The sequence below is a fragment of the Ovis canadensis genome, chromosome 6 (genome assembly GCF_042477335.2).
Source record: "Ovis canadensis isolate MfBH-ARS-UI-01 breed Bighorn chromosome 6, ARS-UI_OviCan_v2, whole genome shotgun sequence".
NCBI classification, from domain to species: Eukaryota; Metazoa; Chordata; class Mammalia; order Artiodactyla; family Bovidae; genus Ovis; species Ovis canadensis.
Genome location: NC_091250.1, coordinates 41,470,497 through 41,497,254, shown reverse-complemented (window position 1 = coordinate 41,497,254; position 26,758 = coordinate 41,470,497). Strand labels below are relative to the sequence as shown.

The 26,758-nt window shown below is 41.9% G+C and overlaps 1 protein-coding gene across 1 annotated transcript in view; it reads right to left on the bottom strand.

Moving 5' to 3' along the window:
- Window positions 1–782: 782 nt before the first annotated feature.
- The window catches only part of LOC138442391 (all-trans-retinol dehydrogenase [NAD(+)] ADH4-like), a 40,179-nt gene continuing 14,203 nt past the window's right edge, over window positions 783–26,758 (bottom strand). Inside the window, exons 5-9 of the mRNA XM_069593646.1 lie at window positions 17,069–17,300; window positions 11,580–11,840; window positions 5,721–5,856; window positions 5,098–5,236; window positions 783–1,233 (exon numbers count right to left, since the gene is read on the bottom strand). Coding sequence (XP_069449747.1) covers window positions 1,209–1,233; window positions 5,098–5,236; window positions 5,721–5,856; window positions 11,580–11,840; window positions 17,069–17,300 — 793 coding nt within the window. The 3' untranslated portion in view covers window positions 783–1,208. The remainder of the gene's footprint in view (window positions 1,234–5,097; window positions 5,237–5,720; window positions 5,857–11,579; window positions 11,841–17,068; window positions 17,301–26,758) is intronic.

Genomic DNA, 26,758 nt, shown 5'->3' with positions numbered 1-26,758 from the left:
GCCAAAACTTCAGAGAAGTTTATCTTCTCTCAGAGTTCAGTGTGTTGTAAACATTAAAAACAAACAAGCAAAACCCCAAACTGGTAGATTTCAGAAATTATGCTAAATTGAGAAATAGTCTTTGTTACTCTGATCTGAATTATTATCTATCTTAAACTGTCCAACAAACAAACAAAACCCCAAACTGGTAGATTTCAGAAATTATGCTAAACTGAGAAATAGTCTTTGTTACTCTGAATTGAATTATTATCTATCTTAAACTGTCCATTGTAAAATCTGTTAGTATAATAGTTTGAAAACTCTCATTTTGCTTTTCATATAAATCTTATTGTCTATTATGTCCTGCAACTATTAATAGCTTTATTTACATTTATAATAAGTACATTGTTCTTTGTCATTTCTAGTTGAATATAGAAAATAGATTAATATGAATTAGAAACAGATTATTTAGTACAAATTTAGTAAATAGATGTTCACATTGTACATTGTGATCATTCTGAAATAAAAAAGGGGACTTATTTAATAAAAACAAATTAGAGAGTATAAATATATTTTCTTAAAAAAATATATATATACACTCATTTGTATAGTTTCTGATATCCCACTACTTGTGATTATAGTTCACAGTGGTGAAGTGGAGCTAAGAGAAATTAACAGGTATTAAAATTATTTAGCAGCTAATTAAGGAAGAGTAGCTTGTTAATTATTGTAAATTGTGTTACATATATGATGTGTGTTTTAAAGATATATGTATCTTATTATAGTTTACATATCAATAATGATTTTTTTCTGGTAAAAAGATTTTTATTATGGAAAAATTAAAACATATACAACAGTAGAGAGAGCAGTATAATGAAATCCCATATATCTCTCACCCCACCTAAAAAATTATAAACATATAGACAATCTAGTTTAATTTGTGACCCCTTCATTCCCCACTTCCAGCTCTCAGAACTAGTTTTAAACAATATCCAAACATCATATGACTCTCTTCATAAACATATCAACTATCAAGCTTATTTAACATAGGAAATATTGATGTATTTTATAGATGCAAATGCTATAATTTTTATAGCTATTTAATATTGGGTGTTACCTGTAAATATCTGTTTAAACTGATGGCTATCATTATTCATCATATCAGGTAATGGATTAACCAGACAGGTTCAGATTTAGTCAGCTAGTATTCCAAATTGTTCCTGGTGTTGTCAAAAGAGCAGGACTGTCCGAATGCTGTTAATAATAATAAAACAACAATCAGTATAATTTGCATGGTAAATTTCACCAAAATCCACAAATAATTTTTTTTGTTTGTTTCAAGATTCGGTTTAATATTTCTATATAGATACCTACTTTGCTAAGCCTAATTTCTTTTATCTTGTCACCCACTTCCATTCATGACATTACTAATGTTTCACATGGTGTTAGTAACCTGGGGAAAAATTGGAGACCCTCACCTGACTCTGGCAAAGTTCTTGTTGCCCACTGGTGTTATAGAGAAGTAGAGCACTCCACTACAGTGGAGACTGTAGTGTGATTTTTGTTTTGGGGTAATTGTTCTTGGCTCTCCTGTAGCTTAGAGGAAACTGGGCATCAAAAAAATTAGTGGTTGATGTGTTGGAATGCTGCTTTCAGAGAATTCAAAGATTTCTACTCCTTCAATATATACAATCTTCTCCTGGACCTTACTGTTGGAGCTGTGAAATCCCTGGCGTCAGCAGGTTGCCAGCATACATACTGTTTTCACCCAGGACCTGGAGCTACACCTTCCGATGGAAGGAGAACTTCTGTGGCCTTTCTGCACCATAAGTCAGGGTCACTGCACCTTAAGAGGCCAGCTGGGTGCTGTGTTCCCTCCACTACCTTGCTACTATGCAGTTAGTCTGGCAGGAGGGTCTAACCTCAATTGTACTTCCTGTTCCTGTGTGGTATCAGCATACTTGGGTGTATCAGCATCCCTGGGGAGTCCCATCCTCTGCCTTCTCTTTTGCCACCTTTCTAGCTGTGTGGGCAGTCAACTGGTTTTCTTGGTGAGCCAGGGGGAAGCAGGAGACCTCATTCAGGTGGTCTACCCCTTGGCCTCCATTCTCCACTGACTATCAGGCCTACATGGTATAGTGTGGGAGTCTTGCCCAGGTATTGGTAAAGTAGTGCAACATTTTCCGTTTGGCTGCTACGTAGTATTCCTTGTGGATATATGCCATGACTGAGAAAAAGAGTGCTGGAGGAGCTATGAATGCCAGTAAGGCTCTAAAGTGAAAGTGAAAGTTGCTCAGTCATGTCCGACTCTTTGCAACCCCATGGACTGCAGCCTGCCAGGCTCCTCTGTCCATGGAATTCTCCAGGCCACAATACCGGAGTGGATAACTGTTCTCTTTTCCAGGGGATCTTCCCAACCCAGGGATCAAACCCAGGTGTCCCACATTGCAGGCAGGTTCTTTACCATCTGAGTCACTAGAGAAGCCCAGTAAGGCCCTAAATCCTAATCCAACTCCTAAAGTGTTGAATACTACTTACAGGGTTATTGAGATTGTACAAGATATTGTGGGGCTTACACACTAAATTACTCTGTGTAGCTTAAAGAATAATGCTTATTTTTCCTATTTTTTTCTCTAGAAAATCTTCACTTTGCAATAGCTAGAAAGTAAAGCAACTTTATATCTGTATGGATTAGTTTCAGGTTAGCTCCTAAGCACTGTTAGGATCCCAGAAAAAGACTGAGTGAAGTCAAGATATTAGGAAAAGTGTGGACAGGGAGAGACCTTGTAAAAAGGAAGGAAGGAGAGCCCAGAAAGAGCAGCGAGTGGGAAGGGACTCATGAGAAGGAACAGAATGCAGATAGTCATAAACTGAACTCAAGGATCCCTGGGGGGTGGCTCAGACAGAGCCCACACATTCCACCACTGAGCTTTTGTCATTCGCTGGACTTCTTTCTTTTGCAGAAAGAGCTCTGCAACTTTAAAATAGAGGTCTAAAAGCAAGGGCTATGACAGATAGTTATGGTCATTGTCAGTGCCCACAGATAATTAGAAACATTTGGGAAAAAAACTACCTCTACCTAACTCTTAAAACACAACCATGTGTGCAATGTTACAGCTCCATTGTAGGCATGATTTTCTGGCAGAATCTACTGCCTCCTGGAAGAGCAGAGGCCTTTGCCCACCTGTAGACAAGATATCTCTCTCATTGGGCTTGCCATTACTCTTGATACAGAAGATGTCTTATGTGGCCAGTTCAGTATAGCTCAGGGGTGTCCAGGTCTCTGCCTTTGATGTAGTTTGATGTATTTCTGGTAGTATTCTGGATTCAGATCTTTATCCATAGGCTCCTTCTGTGAGTGTTTTACAGGACTGGACAGCTGCGTGTCCACCGTGAAGGCCTCAGGGTAGAGGTATATGCACTTTCACCCACTTGATATCGAATGACATGCTTGGTAACTGAACCGTAGGGAACTCGGCCATCCAGCTGCTCAAGCTGCTCTGTGATCTTGGGAATTTCTTGTTGCCTCATTTCAGTCAGATACGCACAGCTTGTGTAGACTTTTTACTTTTCCTCCATCAGCTGAGTTTTTGGAGGGAACTCAAATCTCTCATAGTCTTGATCATACCACTGCTTGTGGATATAGGTCTCCCTATCATCCTCTGCCATCAGGGCATCAGAATCCATGCCCCCTCCAAGGCCTAGTTTTCTGACAGAACTTTCTAGACCTTTACTTTGCTGTGAATGTGTGAAAAGCTACATGTCCTCACATTTGCCTACTAGGAACAGCTCCAAGAGGTCTGATGTGATATCATCCAGGTACTGTCTGCATTGAATGCACTTCAGAGGGTGGGTCTTGGAGGACACCACTGTTTTAGTTTGAGCCGTTTTTTCTTTTTCTCAGTTGGGTCTTTGGATGTAGTTTTCCATCTCTTCTCCTCTCTGCTGGCACTTTAATCTTGGACTTCCAGTTTCCAGAATTTTTCATCCTCATCTTTGTAATGAGAAACTTGTGATTTTACTCTTTCAGGTTATTTTTCTTTTTGTTATATTTTCTTTTTGTTGCCTTTTTGCATTTTCTCTATTCAATACTGTTCCTGGTGTTTTGTCCTTTGCTCCCGTTCACCAATGCTGTGGTTATTTTAACCAAAATCATTGATCCTAGTCTTGCTCCCCAGTTACTAGGGATCCCATAATTGGGACACTTTTATAAATCAGTTCTTAGGGTCTATGCCAGGAGAACACAATATAGCTGAAATTGTAGACTTGAATTACTTACAGGATACCCATGACAAACCTAGAAAATGAGAAAGTTGGGACATCCTTGAAGTATTGGACATCTGCCCCCCACTGCTCACATTTTCATGGTTTTCATTTGAATCTGATAATGAAGGGCCTGGAGTGGGCCCTCTATGTCAATTGCAGACCACAGTTATTCCAGATACAGGGCAATAATGTACCAAAGGAACCTGACATTATAATCTAGAAATCACTCTCTCTCCAGAGTAGTGCCAACTGAGTTAAAAATTGTTTACAAAGGGGAAAATGTGTGTCAGTTTATACCATCACTCTATTTTGGAACAGTGTATGGAAATCAACTCTGAATAGTCATTGGAAGGACTGATGCTGAAGCTGAAGCTCCAATACTTTGACCACCAGATGTGAAGAGCTGACTCATTGGAAAAGACCTTTCTGCTGGGAAAGATTGAGGGCAGGAAGAGAAGTGGGCGACAGAGGATGAGATGGTTAGATGGCATCCCTGACTCAGTGGACATAACTTTGAGCAAAGAGAGAATGAATTAGTGAAAGAGAGAGAAGATAGTGAGAGACAGTGAAAGACTGTCTGGGAGACAGTGAAAGACAAGGGAAGCCTAGTGTGGTGCAGTCCATGGAGTCGCAAAGAATCAGACATGACTTAATATACTCCATGTATATTTGGGAGATAGAGTAGGAAGATTTTCTTTTTTCCAAATGGCCGCTATTTAATCTTTTAAGGGTTTTGAGTACTTCTGATAATGTGGAAGTGTCAGAAAAGAAAAACTGGTTAGTTTTCAACATCAAATGAAAATAGAATCATTGTAAAGATTTTTCAGACTGCTCACTCATCTGGTAATTTACCTTTTTCCTTGGTACATTAGGTCAAATGCCTCATTGACTTTGTCAAAAGGCAGAGTATGGGAGACCAATGCATCCAAATCCAATTTCTTATTCTTGTAGTCAGCAGCCAGCTTTGGAACAGAAGTGACACTTTTCCAACCTGTAATTGCCCAAAATGTCAAATAAACACATGGATCTTGACATGAAGGGATAGTTTAACCAGTGTTTGTCAAATGAACGAAATTTTTAGGTCAGATATGGGTTGTTTCAAATAGATTATCCTCCTGCCATCTTTAATTTTTTTTGTATTTTTAATCTATTAAATTTTTTTTTTCAAGAGAAAAATCCAAGATTATTTTCTATTTCTAGATAAGAAATTATCTCAGTTTGATCCAAGTCTACCTTTTGTTCCCCTATGTTGGTCTATTTTAATGTAAATTGAATTTCAATTTGCAAATTAGTTATCCTTCTATAAAAATTCTGTTTACTTTCAAGTAAGCAATAGAATAAATAGCTTTCATGTAGTCTTCAGATATGTTCTAGGCACTCAATATTTAAAAAAAAATAATTTTTCTTTCCTTTCAGTATACTTCATTATGATAATTTGAGTACTACTGTGAAGAGAAAAGAAAACAAAAACTGACCACCAAAGCTTGTTCCAGTTAGAGTGCGGCCCATTAATAGCTCCACTGCAGAAACATTCAATCCACTGTCACCAACGTTTACTCCAATGATAGTGCATACTCCCCAGCCAACTGTTACACTGTCCAGGGCTGCTCTCTGGAAGGTCAAACAAAATAAAGATTAGCTGAGTAGGTAGAAAAGTAGAACATGAACTGCAATGTGGGTGTGTTCAATGCTTCAGGGAAAATTTACACAACTCTGCATTATGACCTTGTGGTCATATATAGATTGAGACTTGCACTTATGCTCTGTTTCAGATAGCACATCCAATAAAATTCTGAACATCATCAAAAATGATATTTAAACAAAACAAAACATATTTTACTCTGTTTAATACCACAGTAATGCTGAACCTATAGTGTATTTCATTGTATGTCAAGAAGAATACACATAGATCTATAGACGATATTGTAAACTAGAATCAACAAGTTTTTGACCATCTACAATGGAACATGCAAAGATATTTGCAATTCCAGAGGCTTAGGATCCAAATTAAGTCATGAAGAGAGAGTTAATAAGTAAATATGAGGCATATACTGTAAACTTAATAGATCTCAATGTAGGATAAATTAAAAGAAATGTTATTGAAAATAGAAGACAAAACAGTTAAACAGAAAATGACAGTGGCTGCTGCTCATCAAACATTTCATCTGCTTCCCTATAGTTTTTAGCTCTCCTGTGGTTATATACAGTCATATGACTAGTTCTGGGCTACCGGCCAGAGTAATGTGTTCCATTTCCTGGCCAAAATGGAAAAGCCAGTGGGCAACCTGCCAGCTATCCCTTCAGCTCTAACAACCAGGAGAACCTCGTGTTAAGATTGTAAAGCCATAAATTAGAACTTCCTTCATTGCCAAGTCACCACATGGAAAACAGGGCCCCAGAGGATTTGCACTGATCTTTGCATGATAGAAGAAAAAATATTGTTATCTTAACCCACTGCAGGTTTGGAGTGAATATGAAATGCCAAGATTGAAAACATAAATAAGTTTAAGAAAAATATAAACTTGTGGATGGCCATTTCACATAGAAGCCCTGTGGTATAGTCGAATATTTAAAAATCTTTTGAGACTGATGTCATAGAAGAAAAGTATAAGATGCTTTTGAACTGTGGTGTTGGAGAAGACTCTTGAGAGTCCATTGGACTGCAAGGAGATCCAACCAGTCCATTCTCAAGATCAGCCCCGGATTTCTTTGGAAGGAATGATGCTAAAGCTGAAACTCCAGTACTTTGGCCACCTCATGCAAAGAGCTGACTCATTGGAAAAGACTCTGATGCTCGGAGGGATTGAGGGCAGGAGGAAAAGGGGACGACAGAGGATGAGATGGCTGGATGGCATCACCGACTCGATGGACGTGAGTTTGAGTGAACTCCAGGAGTTGGTGATGGACAGGGAGGCCTGGCGTGCTGCGATTCACGGGGTCGCAAAGAGTTGGACACAACTGAGCAACTGAACTGAACTGAACCCCATATCCTTTGCGATGCATACTCAGTCACTTCAGTCATTTCTGACTCTCTGCGACCCCATGGACGATGGCCCGCCAGGCTCCTCTGTCCGTGGGATTCTCCAGGCAAGAATACTGGAGTGGGTTGCCACTTCCTTCTCCAGTGATAAAGTATGAAGTGAGTGAAGTGAATAAAGTGAAGTCACTCAGTCGTATCCGACTTTTTGTGACCCCATGGATTGTAGCCTACCAGGCTCCTCCGTCCATGAGATTTTCCAGGCAAGAGTACTGGAGTGGTTTGCCGTTTTCTTCTCCTTTGCCATAGTACGTACTCAACTTGATTCTCACTTGTCAAGGTGACTTTTACTTCTACAGAAGTTCCACTAGAAATACTATTCCTTTTCATCACTGATCACTATATGAAAGAAGCAGTCTGAAGTATGGTATATTCTCTCCCTCTTCTCTCGCTGTCTCTGTCTGTCTTACTAGGGATGGAAAATGACCTAGAACTTTTAGAATGTGTTTTGAAATCTTTATCTGAATATGTGTTTATTTATAGTTTTGAAAATTTCTAACATTTCTAAAAAGTAAAATAGCAACTCTTTTACTTTCTACACTTCTTGTATGGCAGAAGCATTTTTGTTTAATGCATATCGTACAGAAGAACCCACAAAGAGAGGAAAACCACACAGGCACTGCTTGTTACCTTAAGGGAGCTGCTTGGATTATTCCCATTTTGGGTTTGGCTGTGCCATGTGGCTTAGGGATCTTAGTTCGCTGGCCAGGGATTGAACCTGTGCCCTCTGCAGTGACAGTGTAGAGTCTTAACCACTGGACTGCCAAGGAACCCTCCTCTTTATTTTTAAATTTAATGTCTTTCCTATTGCCCTTTTCTCCATTTCTGAGCTTTTCTCTAGGCAGGGAATTGACCTCCATAAATATGACTTAGTTAAATGGGTATTATATGCAAATAGAGGATTTTATTTAGTAGCCTCTGATATCTTTTGATGATAATTATTTTTAATTCTCAAAATCTTATAAAATTGTCCATTACTGTAAATCTCTAATTGTTTTATTGGGTTTCTTAGGCTGCTTTAGAGCATTAGAAATCATCAGAATCAAGTTCATACCCATTACTGGAATGTCTTCCACAACCTAGAAATTTAGCTTTCCTTTCCCTTGGTGGAAGGGTAGGCAGCTCATTTTTTGTGGTTAAATAAACCTATCTTTTAAGTCACGTGATTCTGTAGAGAAAATTGTATGCAAAATAAACATCAGAAAGGTCTTTGTGTGCTTTAGGTGGTTCATGAATTTGGCTTTGAGATTCTTGGCAGACTGTACAGTGAGGACAATGCAATTAGTCACACAGTTTGGAATCTGTGTGCTTACAGCATGGTAATTGCTTAGGAGAAAAATTTTCTCCTACAGGTCCTTTTAAGGAGGAGCATCTGGGTTACAGTGAACTGTGTCCTGTCTGCATCAGCTTCCCTACAGCGTAAACTTGCTGTCAGATATTTCCTAGAAAGCGCTCACTGGAGAGGCATAGCCAATTCCCAAGCCCAGTTCACGACAGCAGTTCCATGAGAGGTCAGGTGCTGACCAACTGCCTTAACTCAAGTGACTTAAAAAAAATATTATTGCGGTGAAACATAGCATGAAGCTAGACATTTTAAAGTGGTTGTTTCAACAAATGAGATAATCTAAAAAACAGAAACAGATTCACAAACACAGATAACAGACTTGTGTTTGTCAAGGGGGAGGGGGTGGGGAGGAAAGTGTTGGGATTAGCAGATGCAAACTATTATATACAGGATGGATAAACAGTGAGGTTGTACTGTATAGCACAGGGAACTATATTCAATATTCTATGATATATCATAATGGAAAAGAGTAAGAAAATAATGTAAATATGTGTTTAACTGATCACTTTGCTGTACAGCGAAAATTAACACAACCCTGTAAATCAACTATACTTCAATAAAATAAATTGAAAAAAAAAAAAACCTATCTTATTTTATTTGGATTCTCTAGTGTGATTCTGATCCATAATTCAAAATACATTTCTTGGTGTAATAAATAAGATAATAATGGGACCTGAAAGATTTAGATCAGTGATTCTCAGCTTGAGAAACTTGTAAAGAATATTAGTACCTTGGTCCCCAGTGCATGAGAATATCCTAGGTATGGTCTATTCGTTGATACTGAAAAACAACTCCCCAGATACTTCTAAAGTATAGCCAGTTTTGAGAATCTCTGTACTAGAAAAATAAGGTTAAATGGGCTGAATTTCAGTGTTTGTGAAACATGTGAGCTGTGGGAAGTGGAGGAATGGATGTGGCACATTGCAGTCCTCAGGTTCCAAGGATAATTTAAAAAGTAGGGCCTGAAGATTTGGATGCAGAGGAGCAGTGCAGGACGAGGAGCCCTCCCTGCGTGAATTTCAGTAATAGCATTTATTGAGTCCTTCCCAGGTGGTGCAGTGGTCAAGAATCTGTCTGCCAATGCAGAAGACACGGGTCGGGAAGATCTTCTAGATGAGAAAGTTGCCTCCCACTCCAGTATTCTTGCCTAGGAAATCACATGGACAGAGGAGCCTGGTGGGCTACAGTCTGTGGGGTCACAAAGAGTCAGACAGGACTGAGCAACTGAGCACATATGTGTATACGCTTATTACCGGCCAGATCCTCTCTTAAGCAGTCACACCATTTGCAGTGAAACCATTCTGAGAGGCAAGACCCAGGAAGGGCAGCCTATTGCTCTCAGCAGCTCTTCCCAATTTCCATTCTCTCTTGGGGAAGACATGTCAGCTGAGAACTGAGGAGAAGAATCAGCAAAGTCTGCTCCTGGGAGACTGAAGTACAGAATTGCATTCTTTATAGCCTCCCAGTGCCCAGTTGTGTCCGCCTCTTTGCACCCCTGGTATTCAGATGGTAAAGAATCTGCCTGCAGTGTGGAGACCCAGGTTCAATCCCTGGGTTGGGACGATCCCCTGGAGAAGGGAAAGGTGACCCACTCCAGTATTCTTGCCTGGGAAATTCCATGGACAGAGGATCCTGATGGGCTACAGTCCATGGGGTCACAAAGAGTCAAACATGACTGAGTGACTAGCATACACACACACTTTGCAACCCTTCTGACTGTAGCCCACCAGGCTCTTCTGTCCATGGGATTTCCCAGGCAAGAATACTGGAGTGGGTTGCCATTTCCTTCTCCAGGGATTACACCCTCACCTCTTGTGTCTCCTGCATTGGTAGGTGGGTTCTTTACCACTAGTGTCACCTGGAAAGCCTCTCCTTAGAGGAGAGTTTTAGGAGCCAGGCTGAGTGAAGGTGTAAATAAAAAGGAAGAGTGTCATAACTATTAATGTTCACAGTTCTCACTAATGAAATAAGACTCCATACACAGAAAATTTAGTTGATAATTTCTCTAGTCATCTTGTTAAAAAAAAAAAAAACTCTTCCTAATGGTGTCTTTGAGCAAATATGCATTAGGCGAGTATTTGCTGGAGACTGAGGCTGCGCACTCTGGAGGCTAACTAATCCCTGTGTTGCCTGTTGGCTCTTTATCCCATTTTTTGGAGCAGAACAGACAGAACTAGAGGTGTGGATTTGCAATCATGCAGTTTCTCAGGACCCTGCACTTAGAAGGGCCCTCCTTTCCTGTCCTGAGAGGAGAAGAAATCTGAATGAATCAAAATTGTAGTGTTTAGGAAAAAAGGATTTAGATTTAATTTTGCAGCTTGTTGATTTTTTTAATTGAAAATTTCACACATAATTTGGACCTAATTCTACTGCTGCTGCTAAGTCGCTTCAGTCGTGTCCGACTCTGCGACCCCATAGATGGCAGCCCACCAGGCTCCCCCGTCCCTCGGATTCTCCAGGCAAGATTCTGCAGCCCATTTATTTAGATCTGATGGGCAGAACTGGCTTGTTTGCAGGTTGCTACCCTCTCCTGGCTGTACTTTAATGTGAGGGTGGATACCTTTGGCTGTTAGGAGGGACACCAGTCACCCTCGCTATTCCCTCTTCTAGGACTGCCTTTTCTTTTTCCCTCACTTCTCATAGACACAATTCTTTTATCAAGTTTTAATTTCTAAGTTTTCTCTTAATGTTTTTGCTGAATTTCATGTGAAAGAATAAATACATGTTAATAACACATTAATATTAAGTCTTAATTAGCAATATAACAAATAAAAATTAATTACATGTTAGGTAACATATAATGGCATCTAATATATTAATAAGTATCGCTTATATAAACTTAACATATATATACATAAATATTAATATTAAATATAAACATATTAATATATTTTCAATGTTAATTATGTCAATAAGCAATGTTTATTATATCCTATAATAAAAAATACATACCATGATTTTAGCTCCTCCTGCACACTCAAAGGCAAAGTCCACACCTCCATTGGTCATTTCAACGATGACCTCTTGAACGGGTTTGTCTAGGTCTTTAGGATTGAGGCAGTCAGTGGCTCCAAGGGCTTTGGCCTTTGTAAACTTCTCACTATTGATGTCAATAGCTATGATTCGGGAAGCTCCTGATGCTTTACAACCCATTACAGCAGAGAGACCGACACCTCCTAGGCCAAAGATGGCACAGGTAGAACCAGGTGTGACCTGCAGGCAAGAACATTATAAATTAACTTTTCAAGCAGCTGGTCCCATTTTTGAAAAAGGGACAGAGTGAAGTGGGAGCAAAAAAAGGGACAGAATTGAGTGGGGGCAGGAACAGATATATAAAACCCTGTCTGTTGTAAAGCTAAATGATATAGCTAAATGGGGGAAATTTGCCAATGTGAAAATGTATGAATCACTGGCTAAATTTGAAGAAACATTTGAAGGCTATTAGAATTAGAATTATCAGCTCATAATTCTACAAACCCAAGTAAAAATAATTTTCTTATCTTCCTTTTCCCTTTAATGTTATGAGAATAAAAACTGAAGCCCAGACATTTTAAAGGGCTTATTGGTTTCTTTTTTAAATAGATCTTCTCTGGTGGCTCAGACGGTAAAGCATCTGCCTACAATGCAGGAGACCTGGGTTCAATCCCTGGGTCAGGAATATCTCCTAGAGAAGGAAATGGCAACCTACTCCAGTACTCTTGCATGGAAAATCCCGGACGGAGGATCCTGGTAGGCTACAGCCCATGGAGTCACAAAGAGTTGGACACGACTGAGCAACTTCACTTTAAATAGATCACAAGCCCCAATGTTCATTGCAGCACTATTTACATATGCATCTATGTATATGTATAACTGAATCATTTCGCTGTACACCTGAAACTAACACAACATTGTAAATCAACTATATTGCATTATAAAATAAAAAATTAAATTTAAATAAGATATAGATCAAAAAAAGTCACAAGTAATTTGACATCTGTATTTCTAATAGGTCTTTTTTGTTTTTGTTTTTTGGTATTAATGTTGTGATTGGTTTTGAATGACCAATAATATGCCTCTAAATGTAAATTAACATGATCATCCCAAATCATCACTTCATTCAAATGGAACAAAGAAGGTATGTCTTTGCATGGTATTGAAGGATTTTTATTATCTTGGTCTGATAGCTTTCAACTTCTTCTCCATAATAATCGCAGTATTACAACTACAGCCAAATGTTGCACTTTTCTTTCCCCATGCCTTAGTTCATGCTGTTCCCTCAGCTTGATGTGCTTTTCACCTTATTTCCTTTAGTTAAAATATAACCTGTATGTCTAGACCTAACTTAAATCACACTCTACCCTTGAAATGTTTCTCGATTCTACAATTAGAAATTAGTACCCATCTTTTTGCTTTTTCTATATCATATAATTTAAAATTAGTTTTGAATGATTTTGTGTGTGTGCACGTGGACTAAAGTCTTTGAGGGCATATAACCTTTCATATTGATATCAAGGAGTCTTCTGTATGTTTTGTCTGTAGTAAATGTTTGTTATATTGAATTCAACAGAAACATGATATGTGAGGTGACAAGGAAAGCTGCTGTAACCGGAATATGCTATTTTGTAGAGTGGTATAGTGGGAAAACTACTATACAGAGATATGTTCAATTAATATTTTCCAGTGGTGATAAGAACCTGTTAGAATTAAAAGCATAAACCCAAGAGAAAGAGAAAATGTGTCCAGGAAAAGTCCTTGATATATTCTAATTTGAAAACAAAACCGTTAAGGAAAGAGAGACTATTTTACTTTAGTTTATGTGTCATACTCCGGAGAAGGCAATGGCACCCCACTCCAGTACTCTTGCCTGGAAAATCCAAAGGATGGAGGAGCCTGGTAGGCTTCAGTCCATGGGGTCACTAAGAGTTGGACATGACTGAGTGACTTCACTTTTGCTTTTCACTTTCATGCATTGGAGAAGGAAATGGGAACCCACTCCAGTGTTCTTGCCTTGAGAATCCCTGGGACAGGGGAGCCTGGTGGGCTGCCATCTATGGGGTCGCACAGAGTCAGACGCGACTCAAGTGACTTAGCAGCAGCAGCAGCAGCAGACATGCATACACTGGCTTTTGCCACTCAGGGAAAAAGAATATATATATTTTGCGAATATTCAGAACACCGTTCTATACATACTATGTAATCTTTACTATGATACTGTGGCATGAGTTTAGTATATTTCCAGATATATTTCTCCAGAGACTGTTATAAATTTCACCAGTAAGTCTAACTGGAAGTAGACATGCATTTTTCTCATTGAAGCAATGTTGTACACAGTTGTCGTGCATAGCTTACAACAGTGCATAAACTGAATACACTGTACCAATTGTGTTATACAACTGGACACTTGTGTGTAAAAGTGTCTTTAATTGCAGTTCAGGGTGGGGAGGGGTCATTATAAAGTACTGTTTGTTTTTTTGTTTGTGTTAGTCGCTTAGTCATGTCCGACTCTATACAACCCCATTGACTGTTGCCACCAGGCTTCTCTATCCATGGGATTCTCTAAGAATACTGGAGTGGATTTCCATGCCCTTCTCCCAGAGATCTTCCCGATCCAGGGATTGAAGCTCAGTCTCCTGCATTGCAGGTGAACTCTTTACCAACTGAGCCACAAGCGAAGGTTATAATGTGTAACCCCACTTAAAAATAGAGCTTTAAATAGTGTGTGATTATCTATCTACAGACAACACTCTTAGGACATTTTTATGCTTTCAAAGATCTCTATGAAATGTAATTAATTTGGCAATAAAGAATGCAAACAGATTGAAAAGAACAAGTTCTGGTGATGCTGGGGGAATGGTCCTTAATAATTAATCAGAGTTACTGCATACTTTTCTTCTCAGAGGTAATTAAAAATTATTAAAGCTCTTGCCTTTTGTCTAGATTACTAACAATTCACTTCTTTTTACTTGCTCCTATCAAATTTATTTCTCTTTTTTGAGTATCTCATGAGGTGGATTAGCTGTTCTTCAGCATCAGGAAGAACAGATTCTGAGAAATTAGGTAAGCTTTGACTAGATTTAAAAGAAAATTATGGCTGAATCTCAAGGGTTAATATCCCTGAAGAAAGACTCCAGTGGTAGAAGGTGATAGTCAACATGGAGTCCAGAAAAGGGCAGGGTGAAAAGGTGGCTGTGGTGGTGGTGGTGGTGGTGATTGTAGCAAAGAACAGTAATTCTTTCCCGTGACTCCAGTGTTATCTAGAGGAAAATATGGCTTGACTGCCAGGGTCACTCAGCTTTTCACTTCTCCCAGCTAACAATGCCCTTCCTGTAGGAGCCTTCAGATTATAGTTTGACTTCCCATATAGTCTTAAATTTTTGCTAATGAATAAATGAATGAATGAATTTTTAGAAAGAGATAATATACCAAGAGCCAAAAATAGCATCCCTATCTGCTTGACTGATACAATTCTCAACAAAAAGTTGTATCTTGATATTTTGGCTACTAGATCAGCCTTTTATTTTGGTTAGGCTGACTTCATTTTCTTGACACTGAACAACTCTATGTAATCTTATAAAAAAGAATAGTTGGATTGCAAAGCTGAGGACCAAGCCTCACCAAGATGTTTTAGGGATTACATATGAACCCGGCTTTATTCGTTCACTTGCTGAAAACTTTCCAAGCTCATACTATGTGTCAGGCACAAGGCTAGGCTCCAGAGCCATCACAATGAACAAGAGAGAATTCTTGTCCTTATGGAGCAAATCATCTAAGAAGAAGGAGAAATAAGTGGGAAATATCTCCATAGTGTGATAAGAAGGAAGAAAGGGATAAATACAGATACTTTAGGGGAAACTGTGAGGGATGCCCAATGCATGCCTGGGAGGATGGAGTAGGTTTCCAATGGGAAGTGACAAATAACTGGAGTCAGACAGAAGAAGTGGGGGAGCTTTCCAGGCAGTGTTGGTGGGAGCCAGGTGTGAAAAGTCTAGGGGCCACATTTAGAACCCAGAGCCTGGGGGTCAGGCCCAGGGGAACAGCGAGCCATGAAAGGAAATGGAAAGGATGACTAGCATTTTGAAGGAAAAGGGGACTACTTAAAGGGGAATGAAATCTCCAGATTTTGTTGCTTTTAGGAAGACCACTCTGGTTGCATTTTGCAGTTTAGAGTTAAGGGATAAAGATTGATGTCAAGGAGGTTCAAATAAGGAGGTCACCAGTATTCTTGCCTGGGAAATCGCACCGACAGAGGAGCCTTGTGGGCTACAATCCATGGGGTTGCAAAGAGTTGGACACAACTTAGCAACTGAGCATGCAAAATCCTACAGAAGTGGTAGAGTGGGGTTTGAACCTACATGTACCTGACGCTGGCAGCTCTGTGCTTTCTCTCAGCCTCCTGAAGCTCAGAATGAGGCCCTTGAAATAGGCAGAGAGCGAGCACTAGTGGACAGATGGAGAGAGGGAGAAAGGGTAACTGAGGACAGGACGACAAGAAAGATGGATAGTGTGCTCAGATCTGCCCGTGGGGGTGCACTTGGAGGCAAGGGGGTGGGTTCACCTATCCGGGGTGCTGCATGGGGACAGCAAGGGCGGCCTGGGGACCAGCTTCTCAGGTGGCACCAGAGGGAAGGGGAAGTGGGAGTGGATGGAAGGGGAGACTTTGCTTGCAGGCAGGCAGTACAAATTAAAAAAAAAAAAAAAAAGAAAGAAAAAAAAGGAGGTCGTTTGAAGCACCCAAGTGATAGTGACATCTCTCTAGTCTGTCAGTTGAAGAACTTTGTAAAAAGTTTCTAAATTCTAACATGGAATTTCAGGGACGCATCTTGCCACCATCAGGGCTGCCATCTGAGACCCTCCCTTGAAGCCACAAAGGGGTAAAGTGAGACATAGAGATGAATTACTGCATTTGAGAGAGAGGAAATGGCAACCCACTCCAGTATTCTTGCCTGGAGAATCCCATGGACAGAGGAGCCTGGCTACAGTTCACGGAGCTGGACACGACTGAGCGACTTCACTTTCTTTCACTTTCACTTTCTAATCTGCTGCATCAAGGAGAAACTAGGTGGCTATATGGGTGTAGTTTCTGTTGTCTCTTGACCGGATCTGCTGTCCCAGGACAAGGGACATATTTAGGGGACATGTTTAAGCAGACTGTACTTAAATCAGGGATAGTCAATAATCTAACATAGTAGTAAAGGAAAGGAAATGAACATGAACTGGGTGCCAGCTATATGCTAGCCTCTGGGCCAGATGCCTTGCATATGTAATATGATTTAATTATCCCCACAACTATTTGCAGTAGATATTACAGTAGAGAGAGAGGAGTGGAGAGGTTAAATATCTTGCCTAGAGTCACAAAGGTAATAAATGACAGAGCCAGTTTTTGAAGATAAATCTGGCTGCTTTATCATGCTGCCTCCCATAACATCTATCTTACACAGCCTGGTGATTAACCATTTTACCTTGGCGTTGTTGATGACAGCTCCATAGCCAGTTGAAAATCCACATCCAAGCAGACAAACTCTCTCTAAATTGGCATCATCATCTAGTTTGGCAAGGTTGACATCTGAGACCACAGTGTATTGACTGAAGGTACTGGTCCCCATGAAATGGTAAATTGGTTTTCCTTTGCAGGTAAACCTGCTAGTTCCATCTTCCATTAATTTTTGATCACTCAAAGGGTTTTTAAAATTCCTAGGGAAAAAAAAGATACAAAAAAGGGAAAGTTGATGGACAACTGATTACTTTCCTGAAAAAAAGTACCTACCTGCTCCCTGATGCAAGCACCTACCCTCCCCACTTTGGACTATTTTCAAGTAAATCTCAGACATCACTGTTTCATCTGTAAATATTTCAGTATGTGTCTCTAAAAGATGCTTTTAATTCTACAGATTTCATTTGGTTGGTATGTCTCTTATGTCTCTTGATTTATAGGTTCTCACCCTACCTCTTGTTTGTTCTCCTGCAGTTTTTTTGTTGAATAAATAATTATTTGTTCTACAGAATTTTCTTGAATCTGGATTTTTCTGATTATGTTCCTGTAATCTGGTTTAACATATTTCTCCATCGCTGTATTTCCCCTAAACTAGTATTTTTGATTTAAGTGCTTGATCTGATTCAAATTTTATGTTTTTGTAGGAATACTGCTAAAACAGTGTAGTGTATTTTCACCTGGAGGCATGTAATAGCTCATCTCTTTGTGATGCTGGAAAGAACTGATGGTCATTGTCAAAATCTGTTATTTCATTAGAGGTTTGCAAAAGGGTCTATTCATTTTTTGAATATCTGCAACAACCCTGTGAAGTAGGTATTATTATTGTCTCCTTTTTATAGATGAGTAAATTGAGGCACAGTATGGGCAGAAGAGCCTGGAGGGCTATGGTCCATTGAGTCGCAAAGAGTCCAACATGGCTGTAGCCACTGAGCACGCGTGCATGCATAGATATGAGCAGTAAAATTTTAGCTTCTGAAATAACTAGTTTCAGTTAGCATTAAAGATAAATATTTCATTTCTATAGTCTAAGTAACAAATAGGGCAATTAGGATTTTTGACCCCAGATCCAGACTGCCTAGGTTCAAAATCTAGCTCCAATCCGTGTGGCCTTGGAATAAATTACTGTGACACATTGCATTTCTCTCTCATCCTCTGGAGAAGTGAGAGGGTAACAGGCAGGTAAGGAACTGAAAATCAGTCTGGGATGCCATCAGGTATATCCCTGATGCATCTCCACCCAACCTCGGTGGTAGAACCGGGAGGTATGAGTATGGTGCCTGCGTCAGTAAGGGACAGACTAAGTCAGACAAGGGAAGGAAAGCTTCGGTGGAAAGTTTGTCTACATCCCCATCTAGAGCAGGGAGGGACGCCTCCAGTAGAAAGATGGTGCTGGTCACTTTTTTTCTCTCTTACAGACGGGAGCTAACAATTCCAGCCTCACTCCTTTGAACTGTATCCTGAAAAACTGGGATAGATTTGATCCTTAGAGCTTAAAGATGGTATGCCTGATCTTCCTATGTGATACTGCATGGCCACGGTATCCATTGGAGGAAGGCAAACGGTGGCCAGTTGGAGGGTCTCTTAATTATAATACTATTTTACAATTAGGCCAGTTCTGTAGAAAACAAGGGGAATGGGTGGAAGTAGCATATGTGTTGACCTTTTTCTCTGCAAGACATGGCAGACTTATGTCCTAAGGGTATAGATTTGGGTATGAAACCTTCAGCTCCCTTCTGTCTTCCTGCTTTGCCTCCATACCCGGGGCTCCAAACTGAAAGTCAGGCACCCCCCCTGCCCCCCGCCCAGAAGGGTTGCCTCAGTAAAACTCCAAACTGAGATTCAAACTGCCCAAGTAGCGGTCCAAACAACCCCTGTCTCATTATGACCTCAGACTACGCTAGTTTCAAAGAAACTCAAACAGTTGAAGTAAGAGAAGCTCAGACAGCTGTAAGGCGAGTGCAGAGGAAAAGAGAGTGAGCTGGGCAGTCAGGCAAGAAAAAGGAAATTTATTAGAGGGAAAAGAGTGACTGGCTCTTAAGGAGAACCAGTGTTCTCCCTTTCTGATGGAGTCCTTCTTATACCCCACCAATGAAAAATTCTCTGAAGGGATGGTCACATAGCCAGAGGTCTGGAATCTGGCGGTCTTGCAGCTTTGAGAAGATAAGTGCCAGTGAGATAACAGGATGCCATTTGGGCAATTTGGTCAGTCTCACAGATCACTGTGATTTTACTTTTCATTTGCAAGGTCGACATAATGAGCCATCTTATCAATGAGACCCCATGTGGGCCCTATCATTCCAGCCTTTTTGATTTAGGATAAGGGCCAAAGGTCAATCTTCTGTAACTACTTCCTGCAGGACAGGGGCATCATGGGGGTAAGATAAGACATTGTGGGGGTAAGATAAGAAAAGGCTGGATTGCGGGTCAAGGGGTTTTGTGTGGGGTCAAAGTTTTTGATAATCTGAGTGAGTTAGGAGTAGCTCATGGATAGTTCAGTTGGTGAAGGCTTGTAAGCGGTCCTACCATTGTAAGAGTTACCCTGGGCTCCGTAGAGGTAATGCGAGTCTCTGGGGCCCTGGGCACCTTCAGTCTTCATTGGCAAGTCTGTGGAAGCTGAGCAGAGCTGGGTCGGAGGACTCCTGCTCAGAACCAGGAGGGGAATGTCCGGATCCTTGGAGGTGGATTTGGGCAGTTGATCTTCCAATATCTCGTTATGCCACAGCTGGGACATGGACCTGGAGGGGGCCTTGGCTTTAGGCATGAGCAGGTCCAGTGGCCTTCTTTGCCGCATGTGAAGCAGGGTCCAGGTGGCTTCCTTTCTTTGTTGGTTGATGGTGGCTTGGAGCCATGTAGGGCAAGGGCTAAAAGGTGGCATTTGGCCTGATCTCTTTGGGCCTTCTCTAGCTTTGCCTATTCTTCCCGGTTATTGAAAAATTTTAAGGGCTAAATTTAAAAGGTCTCGTTGAGGGGTTTGAGGGCCTTCTGCCTTTTGGGTATCTGGGAACGACTGGGAGATAAAATGGATATTAAGGACAATGGTGCCCTCTGCTGAAAGTGAAAGTGAAGTCGCTCAGTCGTGTACGACTCTTTGCAACCCGTGGACTGTAGCCCACCAAGCTCCTCCGTCCGTGGGATTCTCCAGGCAAGAATACTGGAGTGGGTTGTCATTTCCTTCTCCAGGGGATCTTCCCGACCCAGGGATTGAACCCAGGTCTCCCACATTGCAGGCAGACGCTTTAACCTCTGCACCACCAGGGAAGCCCTCAAATGCAAGAATCCAAGTACTAACATCAAAGATTTCAAGGGAGGAAAGGAATCCAGGTTGAAAGAAGAAGGGAGAGGAGGCGGGAGAGGGGGGGCGAAAGGGGTGGCCTTACAGACATCTCCTGCCACCTACACATGCCCAGGCATTATGGGACTTTTTCCTGGGCCTCCAGAGAAGGAGGAGCTGGAACTCGGCCCTACCAGAAATCAAACCAGACCAGAACCAGAATTCGCGTTCTCTGCCAAGAGGAGGTGATCAGTCTCCAATCCTCAGCTCAGGCTGAGGGCCTTTTGACCAGATTCCTGCATCCAGGACCAGGGGACTAGAAAAACAGGGAAGGATAGGAAGGGTTAAGGAGAGGAAAGAGAGAGGGAAGGGGAGAGAGGTCAATAAAGTCTCTTGTTCCTTATTGGTCAGGGCACTCTGGCCAGTTGTCCACATCAGGAGGAGCCCAGGGACAAAAGGGTCCCAGTTGCAGCTGCTGGGTCTGGTCCATTGGCAGGCAAGCTGGCCCCTGAGTACCCCGAGTGGTCAGGATGTCACTCTCAGTGAAGAAGAATCTCACCAGAGTTGCCATTTGTTGCAGGAAGGTGGACCCCTTCCAGGACCCAAAACTGGGCTCTTGTCTAACACTCGGAAATGAATTGTCCAAGGAGACACATGTGCTGACAAAGCAAGAGATTTTATTGGGAAAGGGCATCTGGTGGAGAAAAGTAGGATAATGAAACCCAGGAGAACCACTCGGCCGCGTGGTTCCCAATGTTGGGTTTTACCATCTGAACCACCAGGGAAGCCCTCTGCTGAACTGAGATCTAATTTTGTATATTTTTGTAGTGCTTCTGTTAACCTGGCTAGAAATTTGCTGGGTTTTCGTCTAGCCCTTGAGTTATTTCCCGGAGCTTATCAAAGTTGATGGCTTTATGCCTTGCCTTTTGAAGGCCCACAATGAGACAAGCAACCATGTGATTATGGGCTGCTAGTCCAGGTCTCCCTGCCTGATAATCCTAGTTGGGATCTTCTCAGAGGACAGATGTTGCCCCTACAGGCTTAGTGTCTGTCCTGTGTATCTCATCAGCATGCGCCTGAGAGGCTTGCAAGACTCATTCTTTCTCTTCTGGGAGAAGAGTGGAGGAAAGGATGATGTAAATATCATGCCAGGTTAAGTCATAATGCTGGGTAAGACACTTGAATTCTTTTAGATGATATCCAGGTATGAGGAGAAGGAGCCAAGATGCTTTTCAGTCTGAGACAGATCATGAGGGAGAATGGGACATGAACCCTAACAATGCCTTCTGCTCCAGCTACTTCCCCTGAAGGGAGGACTGGAGCAGGGGAAGGAGCGGGGTCCTGCAGTGAAGTTTCCTGTTTTAAAGTTGTTCAGGACTGCCTATGGGGGAGGGGATCTAGGGAGGTCTCGGTAAAGCAGTAGGACCCTCAGGGTAGAGGATGGGGCTGAGATTTCAGAGCTTATTACAGCCAAAGGCTGGGGAAGGGAGTTGGGAGCTGCCTTCAGAAAGATTGGGCTTCCCTGGTGGCTCAGAGGTTATGTCTGCCTCCAATGTGGGAGACCTGGGTTCGATCCCTGGGTTGGGAAGACCCCCTGGAGAAGGAAATGACAACCTACTCCAGTATTCTCACCTGGAAAATCCCATGGACGGAGGAGCCTGGTGGGCTACAGTCCACAGGGTCGCAAAGAGGGTGCCCACTACAGTCCACGGGGTCGCAAAGAGTCGGACACGACTGAGTGACTTCACCTTCACCTTCAGAAAGATGGAGGGAGGAGGGGATGTAAGGTGAAGGCTGTGGAACTGGATCTGGAGCAGCTGCAAGGGGATTGGTAGCGATAGGGGGTAGGCTGTGGTCAGAAGAGTCGAAGGAAGAAGAAGAAAAGTCTGAACACGAAATGGGAGACATTTTATTCAGAGGATGTGGCCCAGAGTAGGCTAAGAGTATTTGAGAAGTAGAAAAGGATTCACAGAGAGAGGGCTGAGAGCAGAGAGTGAAGAAAGCCTGAACATAAGGGATTTCTAACCACTAGCCATTGCGGCAGCAGATGTTTATCAAGGTCCCATAGAGTATTATAATTGAAAGTGAAAGTGAAGTTGCTCAGTCGTGTCCGACTTTTTGCGACCCCATGGACTGCAGCCTACGAGGCTCCTCTGTCCATGGATTTTCTGGGCAAGAGTCCTGGAATGGGTTGCCATTTCCTTCTCCAGGGGATCTTCCCAACCCAGGGATCAAACCCAGGTCTCCCGCACTGCAGGCAGATGCTTTACCGTTTGAGCCACCAAGTTCTGTTTTCTGGCCACTCTGGTCCACTGGAGAAGGGAAGGGCAAGCCACTTCAATATTCTCGCCTTGAGAACCCCATGAACAGTATGAAAAGGCAAAATGATAGGATACTGAAAGAGGAACTCCGAAGGTCAGTAGGTGCCCAATATGCTACTGAAGGTCAGTGGAGAAATAACTCCAGAAAGAATGAAGGGATGGAGCCAAAGCAAAAACAATACCCAGCTCTGGATGTGACTGGTGATAGAAGCAAGGTGTGAAGCTGTAAAGAGCAATATTGCATAGGAACCTGGAATGTCAGGTCCATGAATCAAGGCAAATTGGAAGTGGTCAAACAGGAGATGACAAGAGTGTATGTCGACATTCTAGGAATTGGTGAACTAAAATGGACTGGAATGGGTGAATTTAACTCAGATGACCGTTATATCAACTACTGTGGGCAGGAATCCCTCAGAAGAAATGGAGTAGCCATCATGGTCAACAGAAGAGTCCAAAATGCAGTACTTGGATGCAATCTCAAAAACGACAGAATGATCTCTGTTCATTTCCAAGGCAAACCATTCAATATCACGGTAATCCAAGTCTATGCCTTAACCAGTAATGCTGAAGAAGCTGAAGGTGAATGGTTCTATGAAGACCTACAAGACCTTTTAGAACTAACACCCAAAAAAGATGTCCTTTTCATTATAGAGGACTGGAATGCAAAAGCAAGAAGTCAAGAAACACCTGGAGTAACAGGCAAATTTAGCCTTGGAATATGGAATGAAGCAGGACAAAGACTAATAGAGTTTTGCCAAGAAAATGCACTGGTCATAGAAAACACCCTCTTCCAACAACACAAGAGAAGACTCTACACATGGACATCACCAGATGGTCAACACCGAAATCAGACTGATTATATTCTCTGCAGCCAAAGATGGAGAAGCTCTATACAGTCAACAAAAACAAGACCGGGACCTGACTGTGGCTCAGATCATGAAGTCCTTCTTGCCAAATTCAGACTTAAATTGAAGAAAGTAGAGAAAACCGCTAGACCATTCAGATATGACCTAAATCAAATCCCTTATGATTATACAGTGGAAGTGAGAAATAGATTTAAGGGCCTAGATCTGATAGATAGAGTGCCTGATGAACTATGGCATGAGGTTCGTGATATTGTACAGGAGACAGGGAGCAAGACCATCCCCATGGAAAAGAAATGCAAAAAAAGCAAAATGGCTGTCTGGGGAGGCCTTACAAATAGCTGTGAAAAGAAGAGAAGCAAAAAGCCAAGGAGAAAAGGAAAGATATACGCATCTGAATGCAGAGTTCCAAAGAATAGCAAGAAGAGAAAAGAAAGCCTTCCTAAGCGATCGATCCAAAGAAATAGAGGAAAACAACAGAATGGGAAAGACTAGAGATCTCTTCAAGAAAATTAGAGATACCAAGGGAACATTTCATGCAAAGATGGGCTCGATAAAGGACAGAAATTGTATGGACCTAACAGAAGCAGAAGATATTAAGAAGAGGTGGCAAGAATACACAGAAGAACTGTACAAAAAAGATCTTCATGACCCAGATAATCACGATGGTGTGATCACTCATCTAGAGCCAGACATCCTGGAATGTGAAGTCAAGTGGGACTTAGGAAGCATCACTACGAACAAAGCTAGTGGAGGTGATGGAATTCCAGTTGAGCTGCTTCAAATCCTGAAAGATGATGCTATGAAAGTGCTGCACTCAGTATGCCAGGAAATTTGGAAAACTCAGCAGTGGGCACAGGACTGGAAAAGGTCAGTTTCCATTTCCATCCCAAAGAAAGGCAATGCCAAAGAATGCTCAAACTACCTCACAGTTGCACTCATCTCACATGCTAGTAAAGTAATGCTCAAAAGACTCCAAGCCAGGCTTCAACAATACGTGATCTGTGAACTTCCTGATGTTCAAACTGGTTTTAGAAAAGGCAGAGGAACCAGAGATCAAATTGCCAACATCTGCTGGATCATGGAAAAAGCAAGAGAGTTCCAGGAAAACATCTATTTCTGCTCTATTGCCTATGCCAAAGCCTTTGACTGTGTGGATCCCAATAAACTGTGTAAAATTCTGAGAGATGGGAATACCAGACCACCTAAGCTGCCTCCTGAGAAATCTGTATGCAGGCCAGGAAGCAACAGTTAGAACTGGACATGGAACAACAGACTGGTTCCAAATACAAAAAGGAGTATGTCAAAGCTATATATTGTCACCTGCTTATTTTAACTTCTGTGCAGAGTACATCATGAGAAACGCTGGACTGGAAGAAACACCAGCTGGAATCAAGATTGCTGGGAGAAATATCAATAACCTCAGATATGCAGATGACATCACCCTTATGGTAGAAAGTGAAGAGGAACTAAAAAGCTTCTTGATGAAAGTGAAAGAGGAGAGTGAAAAAGTTGGCTGAAAGCTCAACATTCAGAAAACGAAGATCATGGCATCTGATCCCATCACTCCATGGAAATAGATGGGGAAACAGTGGAAACAGTGTCAGACTTTATTTTTGGGGGCTCCAAAATCACTGCAGATGGTGACTGCAGCCATGAAATTAAAAGACGCTTACTCCTTGACAGAAAGATTATGACCAACCTAGATAGCATATTCAAAAGCAGAGACATTACTTTGCTGACTAAGATCCATCTAGTCAAGGCTATGGTTTTTCCTGTGGTCATGTATGGATGTGAGAGTTGGACTGTGAAGAAGGCTGAGCACTAAAGAATTGATGCTTTTGAACTGTGGTGTTGGAGAAGACTCTTGAGAGTCCCTTGGACTGCAAGGAGATCCAACCAGTCCATTCTGAAGGAGATCAACCCTGGGATTTCTTTGGAAAGAATGATGCTAAAGCTGAAGCTCCAGTACTTTGGACACTTCATGCGAAGAGTTGACTCATTATAAGAGACTCTGATGCTTGGAGGGATTGGGGGCAGGAGGAGAAGTGGACGACCAAGGATGAGATGGCTGGATGGCATCACTGACTCGATGGACGAGAGTCAGAGTGAACTCTGGGAGTTGGTGATAGACAGGGAGGCCTGGCGTGCTGCGATTTATGGGGTCACAAAGGGTCGGACTTGACTGAGCGACTGAACTGAACTGAACTGAGGCCTGTTATCAAGTCTGTATTATGCCAGCCAATTTTGGAATAGTAAATAAATAAACCTTTGGTCTTATCTCCCCTTGGAAGCCCAAGGCTTTTCGGTTTTGGAGAAGGCACCTTGAGGAGTAGATTTTGAGGGATGGGATTGAGAATTTCCCATTGTGGCTGAATAGGGAGGTTAGACAAAGGCAAGAGAAAGTGAGGAGAAAGGTCTGAGAGAAAAAGCATCCCCATTCTCAGGACTTTCACAGAGGGTAATAATAGTCTGCTTTGAAATGGGAGTCCCCTATTTCAAAGTCAGACGGGGTGCAAGGCCAAGGGTCCAAGGGCCATGGGGATCCTCCTACCTAACGCTAGGACTTGGAAGAGAGGAGAGAGAGAGACGATCCGAGAGAATGGGATTTCACTCACACTTGTAAGCGATGGATGAAATGTGGGCTGGTGTGTGGATGTCACTCCAGGAAGACAAGTGGAGAGTCCCATCCCGGAGTTCATCTCAGTTTCTTGGTAAGGCCCAAGGGAGGGGACCACCAGAGAGAGGAGGAGGTGGGCTCCTTTTGAGAGGAGCCCACCCAGTTGCGGTGGATCTTCCCTCCTGGGTGTTCTGACAATGAGGCCCCATGTGTGATAGGGCCCACATGGGGTCTCATTGATAAGATGGCTTCTTATGTCGACCTCGCAAACAAAGAATAAATCACAGTGATCTGTGAGACTGACCAAATTGCCCAAATGGCATTCGGTTATCTCACTGGCACCTAACTTCTCAAAGCTGTGAAACCACCAGGTTCCAGACTTCTGGCTATGTGACCATCCCTTCAGAGAATTTTTCATTGGTGGGGTATAAGAAGGACTCCGTCAGAAAGGGAGAATGCTGGTTCTCCATAAGAGCCAGTCACTCTCTCTTTTCCCTCTAATAAATTTCCTTTTTCTTGCCTGACTGCCCAGCTCGCTCTCTTTTCCTCTGCACTCACCTTACAATGTGGGCCCTGCTGCTGC